The following is a 24,168-nucleotide window of genomic DNA, read 5'->3' as shown; positions in this document are numbered from 1 at the left end:
ATTAAACTGTGTGTAATAATGACACTGTTTCCTATTAAACAGTGTGTAATAATGACACTGTTTCCTATTAAACTGTGTGTAATAATGACACTGTTTCCTATTAAACTGTGTGTAATAATGACACTGTTTCCTATTAAACAGTGTGTAATAATGACAGTTTCCTATTAAACTGTGTGTAATAATGACACTGTTTCCTATTAAACTGTGTGTAATAATGACACTGTTTCGTATTAAACAGTGTGTAATAATGACACTGTTTCCTATTAAACTGTGTAATTTTCTTTAGAAGTCTAACCAACTCAAAATATCTGTTGAACAGTTCACAATACATTTTGTTGTCTATTTTCTTTGCATCAAATTTGTGCACAAAATAATTACTTATCTCTATGTTTCCGTACAAGAAATAACCTTACAATAACATTTCTTACAATGAGAATTTATAAAAACTAGCCCTTAAAGACAAACCTTAAATGACCAACATGCATCTCTTTGGCAATATTGGGGGCTGAAAAATCAACAACAACACGTTTCTTCCGCCCAACGTTAGGTGGTTTGACTCCATTCTGTAACAGCTTAGTGACTTGACAACAAACGTACTCCCGGTTTAGAGTAGCATTAATAAAACCTGGACCGGCAATTTCCACTCTATCAAGTATTTTTGAGCCTGGAAGTTTTGCAACTATTTCCTTGGCCACTTCTTGTGGTGAGCATTTTCTACCTTTAGCCTTTAGAAGCTGAAAAGTAAAAAATACACAGCTTATCAGAGAAATGTATTTGTATTCTTGTATTTATAACAAGACTAAACCATTAGCTGCCATCACTAATTTTGAACTACTGCCCAGAGGGAAGACAGCTAGTCATACTAAAAAGTTGACTTTCAATCAGAAAACAAATTCACAGTGTGAAGAATATTTTATTTTTTTTAACATTTCATGAATTTGAGACCATCTTGCCAAACCCTAAATCCAGAGCTCTACCGTACAGCCAACTCACACTCTCATTAAAGAAAGTTATACTTGTTGTTTCTGAGATTATACAAACAAATGGAAAGAACTAGTTTAAATTTATAAAACAGAAAAGTTTCAATAAATTTTTACTTTAAGTTTGTAGGAAACATTGACTTTTATAGTTTGCATGTACTGTGTCTTTGTAGGCACAAACCCTTTGGTGCTAGCTTATCCAAGTACTGATAGCTTACACTGTAATTGGCTGTCATCTACTCAATCAAATAGTGCCAATCCTTCATAATCCTTGCTCGAGTACAGGCTATCATACTATTCCCACCAGTATAGTGGTGAATGCAATAATAGCTCCCAGCACTGAAATACTACATAACAAGTGTGTAACAAAATCAAAGTTGTGCAAGGTAGTTCATGAGGCAGGTGAAAACAACTTTAATATTCCAGCATGAGTTATATAGAAATTCTGTAGAAGGTATGTGACACGCTACTACTGTTGATAACTAAAGAACTGTCATGTTCTTTACATGATACACTTGGTTACCAGCTGTATGTAAAACTGTGGCAACATCCTTTACCTGAGCTATTGGCATAGCACTATTACACTGGTAATCTCCAAACTTCTCCTGGTTACTAGGCAACACAGGAACTGGAGGATCTTCAATTTCAGGAAAAGCCTCTGTTACGGCTTGACGAAAGATCCCAAGGATTAACTCCCGAGGACTATTCATGAATTTTCCAGCTCGTGACTCCTCTTCTTCAAGGCTCTACAAATGAGTTAAATACAATTACAATGACAAATGTTTCTTTCACAAACACTTCCTCACACAAGTTACAAAAACATTTTCAAATAACCTGGAAGTTCAAACAAATGATAGCTTAACAGTCACACAGACATCACAACCTTCAAACAAAGAAGTCGTTAAAGTTGCACATTAATTTGTGTGTCTTCTTGGTTTATGTGCAGCAAAATGGAAATAAATTTGGCTTATTAAAATATGTATTTAAAAACAAATTAATTTCACAGATCTCCAAATGTTACCATATGTACATCTCTGTCTTATTCCTGGTTCTTTATCACAAACTTAGCAACATACAGTCGCAATTATAATCAATAGACAAGTACATCTCTGTCTTATTCCTGGTTCTTTATCACAAACTAAGCAACATACAGTCGCAATTATAATCAATAGACAAGTACATCTCTGTCTTATTCCTGGTTCTTTATCACAAACTTAGCAACATACAGTCGCAATTATAATCAATAGACAAGTACATCTCTGTCTTATTCCTGGTTCTTTATCACAAACTTAGCAACATACAGTCGCAATTATAATCAATAGACAAGTACATCTCTGTCTTATTCCTGGTTCTTTATCACAAACTTAGCAACATACAGTCGCAATTATAATCAATAGACAAGTACATCTCTGTCTTATTCCTGGTTCTTTATCACAAACTTAGCAACATACAGTCGCAATTATAATCAATAGACAAGTACATCTCTGTCTTATTCCTGGTTCTTTATCACAAACTTAGCAACATACAGTCGCAATTATAATCAATAGACAAGTACATCTCTGTCTTATTCCTGGTTCTTTATCACAAACTTAGCAACATACAGTTGCAATTATAATCAATAGACAAGTACATCTCTGTCTTATTCCTGGTTCTTTATCACAAACTTAGCAACATACAGTCGCAATTATAATCAATAGACAAGTACATCTCTGTCTTATTCCTGGTTCTTTATCACAAACTTAGCAACATACAGTCGCAATTATAATCAATAGACAAGTACATCTCTGTCTTATTCCTGGTTCTTTATCACAAACTTAGCAACATACAGTCGCAATTATAATCAATAGACAAGTACATCTCTGTCTTATTCCTGGTTCTTTATCACAAACTTAGCAACATACAGTCGCAATTATAATCAATAGACAAGATTATTTTTTGTACACAGTGATGTGATGCTTTCAAAACTTTGATCTGAGCCACGTTAACCCTTTCACTATGGGTTCAGTATAATAAACAAGAACCTGCCTACACCTTCACACACGTTAAGTGCTTTCACTGTAACTTTTAATAAATATTTGTTTGTGAAAATAAGAGTATGTTTTAATACCAGTCTGAGTGCAAAGTGATTTCATGTTATGAATAAAACTATTCTTCATCACAAAATCTCAAATGTTATTTACATTATCTCTGAAACCTCTAAATACATTTCAAATGTTTATTTTCAGTGAGACTTTACATTTTATGTTATTTTTTCTAACTATGTTGGGCCTGACCAACCTCATAACCATCGTAAGCAAATTAGGAATATAAATTATGATTTTTCTTGTACTAGAATGATTACATATTATAACACAAATATACAAATGTTTAGACGAAGTAGTTTAAGTCATAATGTTATATACTTACCTTCCAGTCATGTCTAGCTAACATTACATAACTTGCATTGACAAAGTACACAGGCACTCATGTTATGTATCTAGTAATATAAACTGACCTTTAGTCTTCTGTGCCTTGGCTGAGTTTCAGTGGACTTGTATTTTGTAATATACAGTCACATTTCAATTATTATACATTATGTGTGTGTGTGTGTGTGTATATATATATATTATAACTATTTAAAAATAAATTATTAATCTTCCTTTTCTTGAAATACAGAATAATATATCAAGAAATAAAGCATACAACTACCTCTTCTTCCTACAACCTTTGAACTTGAGTGTTGCAGGACATAAGTTGCTAAGCCTTTTAAAATTTCACACATTGAGCATATCAAACAAAATTATTTTAGGTTTTAAATATACAGTTGAATAACCAAAAAATCATAAATAACTGTACTGATACAATAGAATTACACTATAATTTATTAAGTTTAGTAACTAAGCTGTATTTATGTTTTAAAAAATACAAAACTTTGAGCAGACTAAAGACACAATTCACCACCTGGAAATCTTTGATCAAAAGAATGTGATAGCCTTTTCACAGATTAATGTGACTGATAAAACCACACTAGGGACATTCTAAAATGTTGATTGGTTATTCACATGCCATATATTGTGGTAAGAATATATAAAGGACCATTTTCCAAAAAACCTGAAAATGTCAAAATGTTGTTCTCTGCTTTATTTTGGTGAAAGTGTTAATACCAATACCAACCATCCTGAGATACGTTTTTACTTAAAATGGGTTTCTCATCATCATAAAGTGCTGCATTCAACATATCACGTGACTCACTAATATATATATGTGTTCCTTTACCATTTACTTTTAAATTATGAAATTAACTCATGCATAATATTAAAGTTTGAATTAATCTACAATTTGATTCAAAACTTATTGACAAAAATTCATAAAATAGTAGTTTAATAAACTTCTGAATGCCAGTCCTGAAATGCAATGATGACCTTTGACCCATGACCTGCAGTAAAAGGATTAACATAATCTGCAGCATATTAAACCATTTACATCAAAATTTGGGAAAATATATATTGGAAAGTCTGTTTCTTAAAGTACATAAAACTTGAAACCACATCTTTATTACTAAATAATAATGGAATCCTTTTGAAGTAAATTGTCTGAAATAAATACAGAAAGACTCGGTCTTTGAGTCAAATATATTTTAAAAGAGTTATTATTATATCTATAGATATTTCCAAAATGTCTACTCACTGCAGAAATCATATGATTTTTTTTACATTGGTAATTTTTTCGAATAATGTTTCAACTGTTTAACTAAACGGAGATGGGACATCTTCACTTTGCATCTGTTAAACTCAAAGCAAACTTCTTGTCAAGTAAACATGCTTCAACATAAATGCCTAAAAGAAATCTTAAAAGAAAATGAGGAAAAATTTCATTTAAAAAACAATGACTTCAGTTCAAGATTCCTTTAAAACAAAACAAAATCTGAGATAATTATGAGGTCAGTTGGTGACCCTTTTGACAATGTGCAGTTAAAAATGTACAAAACAATAAAGTTCTTCAGGTTTATTACATCATTCAAAACTTAATATTTTAATAATAATAAAAAATAAAAATAAGACAAGCAATCATTTCAATAAAAACTTGACACATCAAAAACATTTCTACAAATAGTTTGTCCAAAAAAACAGTAAAAACAATTTACCAAAACATTCTCAGTTAATTTTATAAATGTAGATAAATTCATGGTGTATGCTTCTAAATAAACAACGTAGACGGTACTCTTGTACTCACACTATTCATATCATACAAATCTTGTAACTAAATATTGCTAATAAAAAATAAAAATAAAAAAATTTCAATTCTCTCACCCAGGGCTATGAAACTGGCAACAAATCAAACCCAAACACTGTGCTTTCTCCATTTACACAAGAGTAACCACTAGCCAGTTGCAGTATTATCCCCTAACATCCTGAAATGTCATATTTCCTAGCATAACCCAAGCCAGTTTTAATACCCAACATGAAGGTAACTACAAAATGTCATATTTCCTAGCATAACCCAAGCCAGTTTTAATACCCAACATGAAGGTAACTACAAGATGTCATATTTTCAAGCACAACACAAGACATGTTTTAATACCCAACATGAAGGTAACTACAAGATGTCATGTTTTCAAGCACACCATCTACTAATACATGTTTTAATACCCATGAAGGTAACTACAAAATGTCATGTTTTCAAGCACATCACAAGCCAGTTTCAATACACAACACGAAGGTAACCACAAAATGTCATATTTCCAAGCACACCATCTACTAAGACATGTTTTAATACACAACACGAAGGTAACTACAAGATGTCATATTTCCAAGCACACCATCTACTAAGACATGTTTTAATACACAACACGAAGGTAACTACAAGATGTCATATTTCCAAGCACAACACAAGACACGTTTTAATACCCAACACGAAGGTAACTACAAAATGTCATATTTCCAAGCACAACATCTTCCAAGACATGTTTTACCTTCTTCAAGATTTCAATTCGATATCTCAGCTTCATATTTTCGACACGCAATTTTTCCAGTTCTGGAGAACACTCCATATCACTTGGGAAAGTGATTCCATTCTTGAACTTTTTCAGTTCTTCTAATTCAGATGTTAAGAGTTGGATTTCTTCCTCCTTTTTAAATAAGAAATAAACAAATTTCTATAAAATCAACTAAAAAGTGAATTACACAACAAAATGAGTAACATCTTAAACTTTGTCTAGTAACCTCAAAAAAAAAAAATCAACAAATTTTTTCTAAATAGCAATCAACAAACAAGTACATAAAACTGTATTGTTTGAAAGGACAACCATTTTTATATAATTCAGAAACTATGATCAAAAACACTTTTATACTAGTAATTTCATTATTCACATGTGGGTATTTGGTTGTTTTACAAGAAATATGTTTTTTGTATATCAAAATTAACAGTTACACATACTTTTTAAGTATTATTTTTCATATTCTCACAATCACAGTAACACTTTCTCAGTGCAGGTTGGGAAAGAGATAATTTTAATCTACCTGTATTAAGAAATGACTTACAAAACCTTTAGACAATCAGTACAGAATGGGTTAGAAATACAAGTATTAAGATTCTGTCCATACAAAGTAACATTTTCATAATGTATTCAGTTCTAGCCTATAAATCAAGAACTTATACTTGAAGCATTAAAACTTGGCTAAAGAGCAAACAGCCAAATGTTCTGAGGATAAGTAAGTTAAAGCAAAACAAAATGTAATCATAGATTTTAATTAACAGAGAAGGTAGAACTCACAAGTTTTTTTTAACATTAGTTTCAAATTATTTTCATTCTCTGAAGAAAATAAGGTAAATAAAAGATGAACTGAATTTAACCACAGAGTTCAGAGAAGATACAAATTACTTATATTTAATAAAATCCAAGAAGATAATGAAACCATTAGGCCTAATATCAGTGATAAAAGTAACACATTTTATACTTCTAATATCAGTAATAATCTGATAAAAATGTGAATAAAACATCTCCAATCTAGTATGATTTTTAATAATAATAAATTTTGATTAGAGTAAGCTATATACTTTGAGTGAATCTGAAAACCAAACCAATCATTAATATGGCTGACTGAACATAATTTCTTACACTTATAAACAATTGATGGCTTATAAAAATTAATTTAACGTGGAACAGTGACAGTTTTTGTGAGTGACAAAGAAAGAACTGAACTTACTAATGCTGAATAGTAACTTTCCCAAATTATAAAATGACCTTAAAATTATTGATGAAAGAATCTAATTTTTATTAGTGGAATGGATAAATTAAATTAAAATTTTTACTGTTATAACTTCAGACTTTAATTCTCTCTTTATAATCAACAGATTAATACCTGTTCTCACACTGATAGTGTTACTGTATTTGTTCACATCCTCTTTATGTTTTTTTTACTCTAAATATAGTAGAACAATATGCCTGAAAATACATTATGACTGTTTCCAATAATTGTGTCATCTGTAATAAAAAAGGGAAAACATGATCATAAAATGCCTTATGAGACAAAAAAACAAAACAAAAAATTTGAATAAAAACACTTAGGTTAACAAATCTAAAACATTGACCCATAATAGTCTCTGCTGTAAAACTTTAATGATGTGTGTGTGTTTTCTTATAGCAAAGCCACGTCGGGCTATCTGCTGAGCCCACCAATGGGAATCGAACCCCTGATTTTGCGTTGTAAATCCGAAGACATACCGGTGCAATAGCGGGGGGCAAACTTTAATGATAAAAGTCTCTGAAACTGTAACAAACCATGAATGAACAGTTTCTAAAAGCTAATGAGTTAGTTTTCTCTCTCTTGCTGCAAAACTAACAGTGTTTAAGATTTTATAAATTTGTATACTGGTAGCAGTCTCTCGTGAATAGTAATCAAATTATCCATTAAACAAATACACAGATCTTCCATTAAACAAATACACAGATCTTCCTCACACAAATACAAACAAAGAGTAAATGGACACTCACAAATATATCAAATTAGAATAAATTATCTTTCCATAAAGCTTACATTATGAATACATAATTAACTTTCATTAGATAGCCTCAAACAAATGAAAGGATAAAAAATAATATTTCTTTAGACTAGTAACTAACTTCTTACTAGTGCAACTATAAACATTAACAGTCAAACAGTTAGTGTTTATGTATCTCAGAATGGTTGGTACAGGTATTAACACTATTATTGGTAAGCAGAGAACAAAGTTTCAACCTTCCTAGTTCAAAACGTTGTTCTCTGCTTACCAATAAAAGTGTTAATATTCATACCAGCTGTTCCAAGATGCATTTTTATTTCAAGTTGACTTCTCGTCATCAACAATTAGTTTTTAAACTCATATAAATTTTAATCCCAATTTCTAAGCATTATTTCACTAGTAACACATTTAAAATTAAGTACCAAATTGACTGATTATTTTTGCATCACACTTATCAGATGCTATAATTAATATTATTATTAACGTGAACATTTAATAATACACATCTTAACATACGCGCTTCGTAATTCTTAGTATTAACACTTACTAATCGACCTACTACTATGGAAATATAAAATGTCAACTTTTTTAATACTAGTAATCTAAGGAGTAAACATTTGTATATTAGTATTAGTATTACAGTTTACAAATTGCTGTATTTTTTTAGTTCACGTGGTGTAAATGAAGCCTAAAAGACTGTCCGTTAAAATGGTGATAACAAACAACTTGCAACTTAGATGCAAGTCTTTCCAGAAATGTTTCCTTTTATTGTTATATATAACAATTTGTGTAATTAGTTTCAATACAAATAAGTATTAACTTAGATTCATACCGCTTTCTCTGCTTTTGTAGTGTATAGTTTAACTACAGTTTCCATATCCATTACTGTACTGCACGTGTACAACGACAACCGCAACAATAAAATGAAAAGGGACCAATTTTTAATTTGTGCATATAAATCTTACTTTCTTGATTTGAAAAAAATAGCATTAGTTTGTATAAATATATATATATAAGTGTCACACAGTACATAGAAGAATTAGTTTTGAACTACACAAAATAACCGTATCCTTATAAACTCTTAAAATTTATATTTGTACTTTTGAAATACTGTTTTAATACATACTTCGAAGTATATTGGTGGTGGTAATAGGATTGAGCGATTCGCTCAAACAGTACCAGCAAACAACATTGAAAGTGTCATTAATTTATTATATTTTTAACTATATGTAGTAATTAAAGAATAGCGTAATTAAAACTATTATTGCAGTTACCATAAGTAATGTCTCAATTATTACCAACTAAATAGAACAGTGAAATTAGGAACTCTAAAATAAAAGAAAAACTACATTTTTTAGCTATTTATTTTTGATCCTCCTGAGCAGAATATTTTAAGATAGCTAATTAACGAAAAAAAACATAGTAAAGGCTATACATCAACGAAATAAATATATTGAAATTGTTGTATTTTTTTTTCACTCCTTATTATAGTATTTTATTTGACCTAATCATAGAGATTGAAAGTGAGGTGTCGCTACAATAACACGTTAAATAAGGGTTTGAATTCTTTAAGTAATATATAGTTGTGACAGATGTGAAGGAGTTTTATTATTTAAAATTAATAAGTCCAAAAAATAGTTAATCGAACTGCTGTTTATGCATTAATGGGGTCAGCTTCGGGTATTGATACTAATAGTGTTTCTCGCCGACTTGAAGTCGTAGGTCCTTTTACTTGAAGTTCTGAAGAGTTTACACTTCAGTCAAGAATCACACTCATTGTAAAACTAAAACAAAATATTTACTGACAGTGAAATATTTGTGTAATTTATAATTAATCGGTTTTGTTGATGAGATTGTATTTTTACATACTATTTCTAATGGTGACTTTTATTAGTAAGTTGATTCGTTAATGTGTTAAGTTTTCTTGATATGTTTGACTGAAACACGGTTTGAAACTTGTATTAATCATACTTCCATGTTGTAACAAGGAGTTATTTTATAACTGAAATGAGTGAGACCAAGAATTGAGAGAATGATAAATTTAAACTTTAGTACTAATACTGTTACTGGTACTAGGAAGTGATAAAATTTAAATCGCCATTCTCTAGTTAATGTTATGTTACTATTAATGTTAATAGGTATTTAAAATTAATATATTGTTATTCATGTGTTAAAACCATGATACTGAAAAGTTATACCATAACTTCTCTCTTATCAAGCCAAGTATGTTAAAGTACATTGTATTTTTAGAAATATTATAAGATAAAACTTGACCCAGTGTCATACTTTGACATTAAGTGTCAAACATGCTCACTCTTTCAACAGTGGAGGCATTATAAAATGATGGTCAATCTCACTATCAATTGATAAAAGTGGCTCAAGAGTTGGCAGTGAGTAGCATCAATCGGGTCCCTTTCCTTCAGCTTGTCATTCCAAAATTAAGGCTGGCTCATGCAGATAGCTCTTGTCCAGCCTTGTGGAAAATTCCGTAAACAATAAACTAATCATGTACATTTAATTGGTAATGGATATGGAAAAAAAATTAATTTTTTTCCAGTGCAAAGTAACTTGTAGTCCACTTTATGATGCCATTGTTTTTTCATGAATATTGTTTTCTTGCTACACCATTTGCTCTGGTTATTTCCACACATTGAATATTACTAACCCAATGATCACTTTATTTTAGTGCAAAAAATGTAGAAAAAAAGTGTAGAAATTTTAAATTTAATATAAAAATAAATTTATTTAAACTTTTAAAAACTAGTTTTACAAGGTGAAGTATAAATAAAAATTCACATTAATTATTGAGTTAGACTTGATTCAGATTAGGAATTTTTTCCAAGTCTTAAAATTATTTTTAGTGTACTTGTGCCTGAATCTGGTGATTTATTTAAAGAATGTGATATTAATATTTCTTTCAGCTCCCTTCCGAGAATGAGGAAGATGAAACTTGTGTGACGTATGTTTTACATGGAGAAGACCACACCTTAGGAAACGCTTTACGATATGTGATTATGAAAAAGTTTGTATTCTTGAAAATGTGTTAATTTATTTAAACATGTACAGATGAATTGAGAGCGGGTTCTGTATCATTGTTATGCATCTAATTTTATAATAACACTCATTATTTGTTCTATTATTCAGTCTACTGATATTCCCAAAAATATCAGGTTTAAAATTTTATATTACTGAACCAGTTTTCAATTGTTTAAAGACTTTTTTTAGCATTGTATTATACCAGTTCAGGTTACTGTATAATAAATGATTGGTTTTAAGATGTACAAAGTGTAAGCTATCAAATCTTTGTTGGGTGGTAATAGATATGATATTAATTCATAAGAATGTTTAAATCACATTCCTCTATAGTGGAAGAAAAACCATTCAGTGTTGTCAGTATTTAATATAACATCAATCACAAATTAATGAATCACGATTCAGCAGCTTAAATGTGGCACATAACAGGATTTCAAATAAGATCTTGTATGTTGTAACCTAGCCAGCGGTCGTTCTGTGTCTGTTATTGTTATTCACCATCCCTTCACTTATAATCAGTACCAAGCTTGTGTCTCTTCTTGTCATAAACTCTACCATAATTTCTCTCCCACTCAACCACAGTTGCACCATAACTTCTCTCTCACCCCCTTCACTTGTGATTAGTACCAAGCTTGTGTCTCTTCTTGTCATAAACTCTACCATAACTTCTCTCCCACTCAACCACAGTTGCACCATAACTTCTCTCTCACCCCCTTCACTTGTGATTAGTACCAAGCTTGTGTCTCTTCTTGTCATAAACTCTACCATAACTTCTCTCCCACTCAACCACAGTTGCACCATAACTTCTCTCTCACCCCCTTCACTTATAATCAGTACCAAGCTTGTGTCTCTTCTTGTCATAAACTCTACCATAACTTCTCTCCCACTCAACCACAGTTGTATCATAACTCTTATCTTATCGAGCTATTGGCTGCAAATTTTGTTTTACCCATCATTGTGCCCCATGTTGAACAAAATACGTCACCTAGCTAATTAAAGGATGAATGTTTGCTCTTGAATTATTATCAATGCTGTTAGTGTAGTTACCAGTTTAGTGTAGCTACCAATTTTGATTTCATTACTTTAAATTGCACACTCAGTTCTTTTCTTGGCTGTACCTTTATTTCACCCCTAAGGTGTTTTTGGTTAGATCATCAATTTATGTATATGAATAAACAGTTAACACAGAAAATTCTTCTGGAACTATGTTAATATATTAAGAAATGATAGGATTGCGGGTTTAAATCCCTGTTGCGCCAAACATGTCCGTTTTTTTCAGCCGTCGGAGCATAATACTGTGAGGGTCAGTTATTATTCATTGGTAAAAGAGTAGCCCAAGAGTTGGTGGTGGATAGTGATATCTAGCTGTCCTCCCTCTAGTCTTACACAGCTAAATTAGGGACATACAGCCTTTGTGTAGCCTTGTATGAAATTCAAAAACAAACAAAAAGGAAATGGTAACATAAGTGTTCTTTGTTTAAGAATACATTTTAAAACTTTTTTTGTCAATCAACTTGTCTCAGTTTATTGGTATTGTTGTTTTATATATATATATATATATATATTGTGGTATCAACATGAAATCTGATGGCCAATTTCTTTTGTCTATAGATATTCTAGTTTGACAGACTGTAATGTCATCCACCTACATAGTATTGTACTATTACTGCATATACTACAGTCTTACATTGATAAAAATGTTTATTTAGTAAGTTGTCTTGAAGGATTCTATTCCAGAAACTGGCTTCTTTTAGGAAGATAACAGATTAATCTTCTTTCACGATTAAAACAATCTATTAAATACTGTAATTAGTTTGAAATACAAGTGTTCATAACAGTGTGTTGATGTAGTATACCTCATTATAGCAGTAAATTAAAAAAAATAAATCATGCTAGTGTGTTGGTTTAGTATTCCAATGTTATAGCAGTAAATTAAAAAATAAATCATGCCAGTGTGTTGATTTAATATCCTGACGTTATAGCAGTAAATAAAAAAAATAAATCATGCCAGTGTGTTGATTTAATATCCTGACGTTATAGCAGTAAATAAAAAAAAATAAATCATGCTAGTGTTTGATTTAGTATTCCAATGTTATAGCAGTAAGTAAAAAAAAATTAATCATGCTAGTGTGTTGGTTTAGTATTCCAATGTTATAGCAGTAAATAAAAAAAATAAATCATGCTGGTGTTTTGATTTAGTATTCCAATGTTATAGCAGTAAATTAAAAAATACATCATGCTAGTGTGTTGATGTAGTATCCCTGCGTTATAGCAGTAAATTAAAAAATAAATCATGCCAGTGTGTTGATTTAATATCCTGACGTTATAGCAGTAAATAAAAAAAATAAATCATGCTAGTGTTTGATTTAGTATTCCAATGTTATAGCAGTAAATAAAAAAAAATTAATCATGCTAGTGTTTGATTTAGTATTCCAATGTTATAGCAGTAAATAAAAAAAATTAATCATGCTAGTGTGTTGGTTTAGTATTCCAATGTTATAGCAGTACATAAAAAAAATAAATCATGCTAGTGTGTTGATGTAGTATCCCTGCGTTATAGCAGTAAATTAAAAAATAAATCATGCTAGTGTTTGATTTAGTATTCCAATGTTATAGCAGTAAATAAAAAAAATTAATCATGCTAGTGTTTGATTTAGTATTCCAATGTTATAGCAGTAAATAAAAAAAATTAATCATGCTAGTGTTTGATTTAGTATTCCAATGTTATAGCAGTAAATAAAAAAAATTAATCATGCTAGTGTGTTGGTTTAGTATTCCAATGTTATAGCAGTAAATAAAAAAAATAAATCATGCTAGTGTTTTGATTTAGTATTCCAATGTTATAGCAGTAAATTAAAAAATACATCATGCTAGTGTATTGATGTAGTATCCCTACGTTATAGCAGTAAATTAAAAAATAAATCATGCCAGTGTGTTGATTTAATATCCTGACGTTATAGCAGTAAATAAAAAAAATAAATCATGCTAGTGTTTGATTTAGTATTCCAATGTTATAGCAGTAAATAAAAAAAATTAATCATGCTAGTGTTTGATTTAGTATTCCAATGTTATAGCAGTAAATAAAAAAAATTAATCATGCTAGTGTGTTGGTTTAGTATTCCAATGTTATAGCAGTAAATAAAAAAAATAAATCATGCTAGTGTTTTGATTTAGTATTCCAATGTTATAGCAGTAAATTAAAAAATAATTCATGCTAGTGTGTTGATTTAGTATCGTGACATTATAGCAGTAAATTAAAAAAATACATCATGCCAGTGTGTTGATTTAGTATCTTGACGTTATAGCAGTAAATTAAAAAAATACATCATGCTAGTGTGTTGATTTAGTATCCCGACGTTATAGCAGTAAATTAAAAAAATACATCATGCTCGTGTGTTGATTTAGTATCCCGACGTTATAGCAGTAAATTAAAAAAATACATCATGCTAATGTGTTGATTTAGTATCCCGACGTTATAGCAGTAAATTAAAAAAATACATCATGCTAATGTGTTGATTTAGTATCTCGGCGTTATAGCAGTAAATTAAAAAAATACATCATGCTAGTGAGTTGATTTAGTATCCCAACGTTATAGCAGTAAATTAAAAAAATACATCATGCTAATGTGTTGATTTAGTATCCCGACGTTATAGCAGTAAATTAAAAAAATACATCATGCTAATGTGTTGATTTAGTATCCCGACGTTATAGCAGTAAATTAAAAAAATACATCATGCTAATGTGTTGATTTAGTATCCCGACGTTATAGCAGTAAATTAAAAAAAATAAATCATGCCAGTGTGTTGATTTAGTATCCCTGCGTTATAGCAGTAAATTAAAAAAAATAAATCATGCCAGTGTGTTGATTTAGTATCCTGACGTTATAGCAGTAAATTAAAAAATAAATCATGCTAGTGTGTTGATTTAGTATCCCAATGTTAGAACAGTGGATTGAAAATTACCTGTATACTCTTTACTACATAGTTCTAATAACTTTTATTAGTGTAGATGCACATGAAATAATGTTTTATAATGGTTATTAGTCCTCAGGTGAAGTTCTGTGGTTATGCAATACCTCATCCATCTGAAAACAAAATCAATCTGAGGATTCAGACATATGGTAAGTTTGACAGTTATATTCAATACAACAATAGTTGAAAGTACAAAGTGTTATTTCAGTCTTTGGACATGACATGTAGTGTTTACTAAGTCGCTAACAATGTCTGTGGTTACTACATTCATATTTTTGTTTTATAACCCTTTCTTAGAAAAGAAAGCTTTGCTGATCCAAACATACCATTTGCACATATTCAGATATATTAGAGATATTTTTAAGTTACAGTATTCTTATGAAGTTGGGCTCTGGTACAGATGTGTTACTAAATTCGTTACTTACAAAAAAACTACCGTGTTTTAACATTGTGAAGTTACACATACACACAAAGTTAATACATGTATGGTGTCACTGAAATACAAATTATGTGTATTTAAAGAATGTAACTTGCACATCAGTGGTCATCTACATTTTATTTTGGTTAAGTTTTAAAAATGTATTTCAGATCCAAATATTCATTAATTCTTCCAACTATGGAAGTGGAATTTTAAGGTACAGGATGCAAAAGAAAGTGTTAATAAATATTTGAGAATGAAGTGACAGGTTTATATCAAATGTTTTACATGTTTATATCAAATGTTTTACTAGCCCATAAATATTTGAAAAAAAAGAAACGTGTTGGAACTTTTTTTCCACCAGACATAAGCTGAAGTGGAATGCTAAGGAATTAGTTTAAATTACTTCATAAAATATCAGTTACTTACATCAAATACCAGACAAAATAAATGAAACTACACAAGTCTGGCTTTCAAAACACAACAAATACAAGCCAATATATATATTCAGTCCGATAATACATCACTATAGTTCGCTCTTATATTTACTGCTAAAGACATATCATTAAAAAGGTTATTCAAAATATGAATTTATTTAGTTGTTTTTTGTTTGTTTTTATAATTTCCCAAATTAGTACCCCTCAGTGTGGATTCCTGTATGTCGTGAGGGGAACTCCCAGGGAAGGTTCTGTTCTTTCAGGTTACCTTCTCTGGGATCTAAACATCCACCCACGTGTTTGCTGTGCGTGAAGGGGAGGAGAGGATCCTGGTGGTTGAAGGGTCCAACCCTAACACACCACTTTGGCCTTGAATTCCTGTAGACGAGCAGCCTTTGGGTGGGGCCCCTTGGATCAGTTGGCTGGTCCACTTGAGCTAGAGTCAACCAAGTACCAGTGTTAGAAGTTCTCAATGGGTGTTGTGGACATTGTTTCTGATGCTGGTGTTTGGGTATAGTGCTCACGAAACCTTGGTGTTGCTGCAGTGTCCTTGCTTGACATTGTAGTGCGTCCCCTCGTAGGGCTCCATGATGGGTGGGTGGGCACCGAAATTTTCTCTTTTTCCTATGGATCCTCCTAACAAAAATTTAAGTAAAATAGTGAAAAAGCAGTCAACGGGTAAACGACCACGTCTTGAAGATTCTGATCAGCAATCTTCAACATCTGTACCACCAGTTCTACCTCATTTTCTCATCCTACATTCTCTTTCAGAAAAACCTTTAGGGCAAATGTCTCCCTTTTTTATTCAGAAGGGACTTGCTGGCTCTCCAAAGTCAGTAAAGAAGCTTCGATTTGGAGACATATTGGTTGAAACATCCACATCCCAACACAGTAAACTCCTCTTAAGTTCAAAGGCAATTGGGGATGTACCTGTTGAGGTTACCCCTCATGCTACCTTGAATTCATTACGAGGAGTTATTAGTGAGAGGGATTTGAAGAATGTCCCCAAATCAGAGATTATCATTGGTTTCTCCACTCAAGAAGTTTGTACAGTGAGGTGCATCTCCACTTGCAAAGATGGAGTTACACTGCTGACAGATATTCTCGTTTTTGACATTTACATCACCACGTGCACCTGCCACCATCAAGGCAGGTTCTTTAAATTGCAGGGTACGATCATACATTCCAAACCCTCTCTGATGATTCCAATGTCAGAGGTTCGGCTGAGCTCTGTGCCAGTTGGCAGTCAACTTGGAGTGACCAACACAAAAACAAGTTTTTCCAAATAAAACCCTATATTGAACTTTGGCCGTCTTGCTTCTGTAAGGATCGGAAGGAGGAAGTTGTTCTCACTAGACTACACATTGGTCACAGTTTTTTAACTCATCGTTTTCTTTTATCTTGAACTGATGCACCAGTGTGTAGTTTGTGTAACACTCAAATCACTGTAAGCCACATTTTACTTTCTTGCCTTCGTTACGACTCTCAATGACGGCACTATTTTAAACATGTTCTGTCCCAGGGTTTGTCTGTAACATTTGACAGTGTTATTGGTGTTGGTGACACTGTTCACCTTGATAAAGTTTTTAGTTTTTTAATGGCCATTAATCTTTTTAATCTCATTTAAGTGTTGCATATTTATTCATTACACCTTTTTAATTGTGGTTCCCTTTTCAGTCTCAATCTCTCTAGTTCAATATGACATTATAAAATGGCCAGAACATTAAATAACTCAACACCAGGACTGGAAAGGCCAACTTCAGGTGACTAACGCTGCTGTTTTGAACTACCCATTAGTCGTCCTGGCAAGTTATTACACTTTTGCCGCATGTCATTTAACACTTTTATTACTTTACCTTTTGGTACTGGCCATAATGACACATAACCCACAACCAGGACTGGAAAGGCCAACTTCAGGTGACTGACGGTGGTTCTTGTACTTACCTGTTAGTCTTCCTGGTGGGTTATGATAATTATCATTATGCTATGGAAAGTCTCTTAACTTTTATTTCTGTAGTTTCTTTCTTAACATTGTAAACTGGATGTCAACATTAGTTTTATGCTATTTATGTTTTTCAATGCTGTTTTGTTTTACCTTCATTTCCGTTTATAAATTTACTACATTTACTTTTACCTTTTTACAGGACGTTTGGCACACTAAATCAACCAACCAACCAAATTAGTATTTGGTCACATGTACCCCATGATTTCAACTCTACAATTGTAATTAGCTTTTTCAGTTGTTTTTAAACTTTAGAATAGTTTGTTGATTTCTAATTTCATAATAGCTTTTGTTTTAATATGTCAAATTCCTTTTATTTTTAAATAAGTTTCCTGAATGTAAGAAAGTTTGCAAAACCTAATATCAAACTATTCAGTTGTTTATAATAATTTCTTTTTATATTTTTCAGGACAGCCGACATCAGAAGTTTTCAGGAAAGGATTAGAAGATTTATATGGAATGTCAGAACATATCCTCAAGACATTTATGGTTCGTTGTTTTACATTCTTTAAGAAAACTCATTCTACAATTGTCGTATGAAGATGTTAATCTGATTTGGTTAAGGATCAACTAAAAGCACCATTATTTTAAGTACTGGTCCAAAACTGATAGAAAATAGTTTTTATATTGTTTTTTTTTGTATCTTAATACTTACTGAATGCTGTTGTATTTATTTAAGTCTGTTTCTTATGTTGTTTTTATCTTAATACTTCATGAATTCTGTTGTGTTTACTTAGGTTAAGTCTGTTTCTTATGTTGTTTTTATCTTAATACTTAATGAATTCTGTTGTGTTTACTTAGGTTAAGTCTGTTTCTTATGTCGTTTTTATCTTAATACTTAATGAATTCTGTTGTGTTTACTTAGGTTAAGTCTGTTTCTTATGTCGTTTTTATCTTAATACTTAATGAATTCTGTTGTGTTTACTTGGGTTAAGTCTGTTTCTTATGTCGTTTTTATCTTAATACTTAATGAATTCTGTTGTGTTTACTTAGGTTAAGTCTGTTTCTTATGTCGTTTTTATCTTAATACTTAATGAATTCTGTTGTGTTTACTCAGGTTAAGTCTGGTTTTATAAATTGTATCCCTTGAGGTGGATTCCTGTACATGGTGAGGGGACGTCTCAGATATGGTTCTGTACTTTCAGTTTACCTTCTCTGGGATTTAAACATCCACCCACATGTTTGCCAGGTGTGGCAACTCATGAAGGGGAGGTGGGGTTTCTCAAGTTAAGGGTCCAACTCTAAGACACCACTTTTGTCTTGAATTCCTGTTGATGGGCAGTCTTGGGTTGACCTCCCCAGGGTGAGTCATCTGGTCCACTTAGGCTATGTTCAACTGAGCACCAATGTTGGATGTTCTCAACAGGTGTTGTGGACATTGTATCTGATGCTGATGTTCAGGTATGGTGCTCACAAAACCCTGGCATTGCTGCAGTGTCCCTGTTTGGCATTCAACGTTTGCATAGTTCACACTTTTGTTGTATGAGAGACTGTCACTGAGTTCCTGGAATGATTTATTGTTTTTCACAGATTTATAAGCTGTTTCCATGACACAATAAATCTTTCTTTTAACCTAATGGTTTATTCTTCACGTACTGAATTTTGGTGAATACATACAGATGAGGCCTTTTTCCGTAAAATAGTTTGTTACATCATGACAGTGAAGTGAGCAAGCAGTAATATAATCCACTTAAGCTGTTTGCTGCATTTACTTACCATCAGCTGCATGTGTTTCTATACACAACTTCATATTTATGTGTATATTTTAATTTCTGTTAATCTGTATTGAAATATAAGATTTTTATTTTGTTATTAAAAAGAAACTGATTGTGAATGGTATTGAGAAAATAAAGTGGAAAATATCAATGGATGACAGTATTTGTATATTTAATAAAATGCAATACTATGGTTGTTGTTATTTATATCTGTTTATTGTAATTAATTTGCTTACATGTATATGGACAAGACATTAATTATGGGAAAACTAGAAATGAAATGTGAATTTTAAAATCCACCATTTTTAGTAGGTTTTGTTTTTTCTATCGCATTAGTGAAGGAGAAGAACAAAAGTTACACAATAGATATTCAGAATATCATTATTATTATTCCAAATTTTAATAAGTTGTGACCAATGAATTTGTCTCTCTTTTGATGTAGTGATGGTCCCTTTGGCCAGTGTTCAACATAACACGAGTCTCAAAGTGTTGTATATTTTCTTGATAAGATGGCATTAACATGTTGTGAGTCTTTGAGAGATAATTAATTAATTTACAAGCTATTGCTCATTACTGGCAGTGGCTTCTAGAAGAACCGAAACTAGTTTAAGCCACGATAGTGTAATATATGAACTACTTTATGTAGAATATTTTTAATATGTTTTACTGTTACCTACGTTATGTGTTAGAGTAGCGTTTGATGTTTTTATCATTAATGGTGTTAATTTAAACAATATCAGAACCTATAATAATAATATCTTTCTTACAGGAAGCAATGGAAGATTATAATCTTCACATTGAGCAGGAAGTCAGCAAGAAGATTGAGTCGATGCAAGTGGGAACGTAGTACATACATAGAATTGTGAATGTCATGTATAAATTAGTTTCTGGATTATGATGTATGCATTTTACCATAATTATTGGTAACATAAATTCATTTTGGAATACACAACTTTTTTTTTAAGTATGTGAGCTTGAAATGCTGAAGGGTCCCCCTCCCCGGACGTTTATCTTACACACGGTTTATATGAAGTTTAAATTTGATTTTTTTTTTAAGTCTTTAAGTGATTATACTCAACTTTCCAAAACAATTTCATTATAAGGTGAAATTATAAGTCTCCCTATTTGTAATCTATAAAAAAGAATATTAACACATAAATTAAATATTTTAAAAATTATATCAAAATAAATTTGGTAGAAAAATGTATGAATTCCCACATACCACACATTACTTCTCTTCTGTGTTTAAGGCTTTACCTCAAGCAGACAATTAAATTTAACTTTAAAACCAATACTCTTTAAAATTGAAACACAGTCAAGGAACACATTAACCTTAACTTAACCCTAAAAGTATTGTTGAGGAGGTACTTGTTGTATAGTAAGTTATGATTCATTGTTCAAGAATTTCTAATATCCATTAAAATAATAAAGAAATAAGTAAAATGAAAAGCATTATCTAACATTCTGACACTTTGAATCTCAATTTCAGGTTAAATTAATTAGATTCACAATAAAATAACAGATTAACAATGAGTAATACATAATATTAACACTGAATTACATGTGGTGCCTTTTAACATTATTAAAGCAATACATGTACATGTTTACAATTGCAAAAAAGTAAACATGAGAAGTGCAGAGATACTGTGCTAACTTCAAGAGTAAACACCCTAATACAACAAGAAAACTATTAAAATAAAAACAACCTTTTTAACAATGATTATATAGTAATTTTAGCAAATTAAAATTCAGAGTTGCCCCACTCTAAAGATAGTCTTAATTAAAAAATAAACTTTAAGAATGATTTATAATGTACTTAACTGTAATAGTGTTCACTGACGTAAGTAATAATACACATGACAAAATGTAGAAAATATAAATTTAACTGAAATAGAAAATAAAAACCTTTTATTAATGATAATTAAAGAATAATAAAAATAGGAGCTAATGCTGATATTGTGGTATGTTAAAATTACAAAATGTGATACAAAATCTAAATTTTTACTTTTTTTATTATATGCATGAAACACACAGTACGTTGTTAACAACTCAAAACAAAGACAAACTTATATACAAAACTTTGTTATGCTTTATATGGAAGAATAGAATGCAAAGAGAAACAGAAAATGCAAAAGATAAAACATAAATGATAATTTAACTATATACAAATTGTGATGGTAAAGGCTTCACTTTCCTCAAGTTAACTTCACCAGCAGATCTTCTTTATCGTGCACTTTCAACTGATGGTTGTCAATGCTTGAGTCTTCACCAGGTTCTGTTCACTTTCATCTTCTATCACACAGGCACTGGGCCTTCATCCAACACAACTGTCATCTACTGGCAATAATGCTTGAGCACTGGAATTTGCTGTAACATGTTTTGGCTTTTTTATTACGTTTGGCTCGGTAAGGAGTTCTAGTCTAAGCTCCATCTGGAATGACTTCCATGACTACCTTGTTGGTTATTCCTCAAATATTACAGTGGTATTTCTCCTATGTAGTCATTTGGCAAGTCCACCCCTCAAGATGGAAGCTCTATTTTTAAGGATAGAAACTGTTGGATGAACTGTTTGGTTTGTCTTCATCTCCATCATCTTCTGCTTCATTGCCAACATCAAGTTCTTGTTCAATCTTCACCCAGTTGGGTACCACTATCAGTGATATTTGATCTAATTGCTGGACTACTCAGAGGCTTGGCTTTCCTAACTGAGATGGTGTTGAGTTTAAGTTGGTAAGACTTTCAGCAGCATCGCACCCTTTATTGGCCGTAGAAGACATCGGTACCATCAGATTTATCTACAAGCAATGTTTCTTCATCCATTGGCTCACTAATTATAAATGTTATTTGCTGTAGAGTAAAATTAGCATTGGGCATTCCAGAGCAGTTAAAAGGCTTCATATGGTAAGGAAGAACCCGTGGAAAAACAACTGAGGTAAAACAGGAAAAAAAAATTGAAGAACACTGGAACATTAGTTCTGGTTAGGTCAGTCTGAATTTCAAAATGAGAATGACCATAACTAAAACTTGACCTTAAAAACTGAAATTTTGGATTTAAGTGCAAAGGTTGAAAGAGTTTTGATTTGTCCAAAGGTTCAGCAAAGTTTCTTAAGTTCAGGGGGAGACACAGCCTTAAACTAGGTACTGATCTAGCTCTTAACATATTCACTTGGAGAACATACCAAGAGAACCAGAAGGTTTACCAATTACTTGGGTTTTCACTTGACCCTATGGCCATGCTGCCCTTTGTTGCCTCTGCCAGGCAGTCTGAACACCCATACCAAAATTTCTTGAATGTTGTGTAAACTGAGCCTGTCCCAGCCGGGTTGACAAATTTGTACTAATCTGACCCCTGTTTGTTAGTCTTTGTTAACACTTTCCTTTTAAAAGATGTACTGTAGAATTTCTTGTTTCAGAATGTATTTTGTAAGAAAATAACGTTAAAAATATTCAGTAAACTATTTGCTTATTCAACTTCTGTAATAATCAAATAAAACATTGGGCACACTGCCAGTATATCGTTGCTGTGATATAAAACCATTACCTGTGAATTTCCTGACCTACTGAACCTTTAATAATTCAATTTTATCAAGTTAAATTAGCTTTGCTCTATGTTTGTTAGAAACACGAGATAAATCTGTGTTGTCTCGCCGTAATGGGAATATTGTTGTTACTGTTGTCTCTTCCATGAAAAAAATTTCACCAGCAGAATACCTCACTTTCGAAATTGAAACACTCGATATTAATGAAAGCCACAGATACATCATTTTCTAATAACACATTCTAATTTATTTACCATAATCAACCTCAGTTTCTTCAATTCTTAATACTGAAACTAAATCCTCTGTCTCCATGTTCTCGTTATATTGTTATTTAACAATAGTATTCTTTATGTAATTGGTAATAACGAAAAATCCATTTGAAATAAACATGTTTCGGCTGGTATGGGTATTAATACTTTTACTAATAAAACAGAACAACGTTTCGACTTTCTAAGGTTATCTTCTGGATGAAACGTTGTTCTCTGTTTTTATTAGTAAAAGTGTTAATACTCAAACTAACCGTTCTGAGATACATTTAGTGTAACTGGTTCATGTGAGTTAATGTATCTTAAAAACACGTTAGAGGCTCCATGCAATGTTTCTATAGCGCTCGGTCCACACACGAGGGTATATTGTCATATGTTTTGGTAAAGTACTGTAGTACTTTACATTCCCCTCCCGCTAGTGCATGAACCACTTTATTAATTTTAGAGTTACATGCTGAATCCACTCCTTCAGTATCGATTGTAGTGTCACCTACAGATCGTCAAACTCAACTAATTTGTTTTATCATGAAATAAATACTCACTAAAATATTTAAAACGAATTGGGGCTTTCGCGTCCAAAGTCTGTTTATAAAAATTACTCCAGTACCCATTTAATGAAAACTGGATTCTATTGTTGATCGTAGTTCCAGCGTATTTTCCAAAAAAATTAATAAAACATCTAGTTAAATTGTCGCAGTGATTTTCTCGAAATATAGAACAACGTTTCGGATTAAAACAAAATCACTCAATCTTTAACAATGAAGGATATTCTAAAAAAAGCAACAACATTCAAAATTTACATTCAGTTAGACAACAATCTTCGAAA

General features: G+C 31.4%; 2 protein-coding genes across 2 annotated transcripts in view; one reads left to right on the top strand and one right to left on the bottom strand.

Annotated features, from left to right (window-relative positions):
• The window catches only part of LOC143228467 (arginine--tRNA ligase, cytoplasmic-like), a 58,742-nt gene extending 49,863 nt beyond the window's left edge, over positions 1–8,879 (bottom strand). The window contains exons 1-4 of the mRNA XM_076459723.1: positions 8,794–8,879; positions 5,932–6,087; positions 1,538–1,726; positions 466–734 (exon numbers count right to left, since the gene is read on the bottom strand). Coding sequence (XP_076315838.1) covers positions 466–734; positions 1,538–1,726; positions 5,932–6,087; positions 8,794–8,844 — 665 coding nt within the window. The 5' untranslated portion in view covers positions 8,845–8,879. The remainder of the gene's footprint in view (positions 1–465; positions 735–1,537; positions 1,727–5,931; positions 6,088–8,793) is intronic.
• Positions 8,880–9,503: 624 nt separating this feature from the next.
• Positions 9,504–20,489, top strand: LOC143230199 (DNA-directed RNA polymerases I and III subunit RPAC2-like). The gene is made up of 5 exons (XM_076463333.1): positions 9,504–9,679; positions 10,883–10,983; positions 15,038–15,114; positions 18,232–18,311; positions 20,307–20,489. Exons 1-5 carry the CDS (start codon positions 9,626–9,628, stop codon positions 20,382–20,384), a joined length of 390 nt encoding a protein of 129 aa, XP_076319448.1. The 5' UTR covers positions 9,504–9,625; the 3' UTR covers positions 20,385–20,489.
• Positions 20,490–24,168: the final 3,679 nt, after the last annotated feature.

The sequence above is a fragment of the Tachypleus tridentatus genome, chromosome 10 (genome assembly GCF_004210375.1).
Source record: "Tachypleus tridentatus isolate NWPU-2018 chromosome 10, ASM421037v1, whole genome shotgun sequence".
Lineage (NCBI taxonomy): Eukaryota > Metazoa > Arthropoda > Merostomata > Xiphosura > Limulidae > Tachypleus > Tachypleus tridentatus.
This window is presented reverse-complemented; position numbering and strand designations above follow the sequence as displayed.

What these genes read in the sequence shown, in the direction of transcription:
- LOC143230199 (XM_076463333.1), top strand. Translation starts at nt 9,626, where the DNA reads ATGGGGTCAGCTTCGGGTATTGATACTAATAGTGTTTCTCGCCGACTT. An exon ending in TTTCTCGCCGACTTGAAGTC is followed by an intron (nt 9,680 to 10,882) that starts GTAGGTCCTTTT and finishes TATTTCTTTCAG; the next exon opens with CTCCCTTCCGAGAATGAGGA. An exon ending in TCTGAGGATTCAGACATATG is followed by an intron (nt 15,115 to 18,231) that starts GTAAGTTTGACA and finishes TATATTTTTCAG; the next exon opens with GACAGCCGACATCAGAAGTT.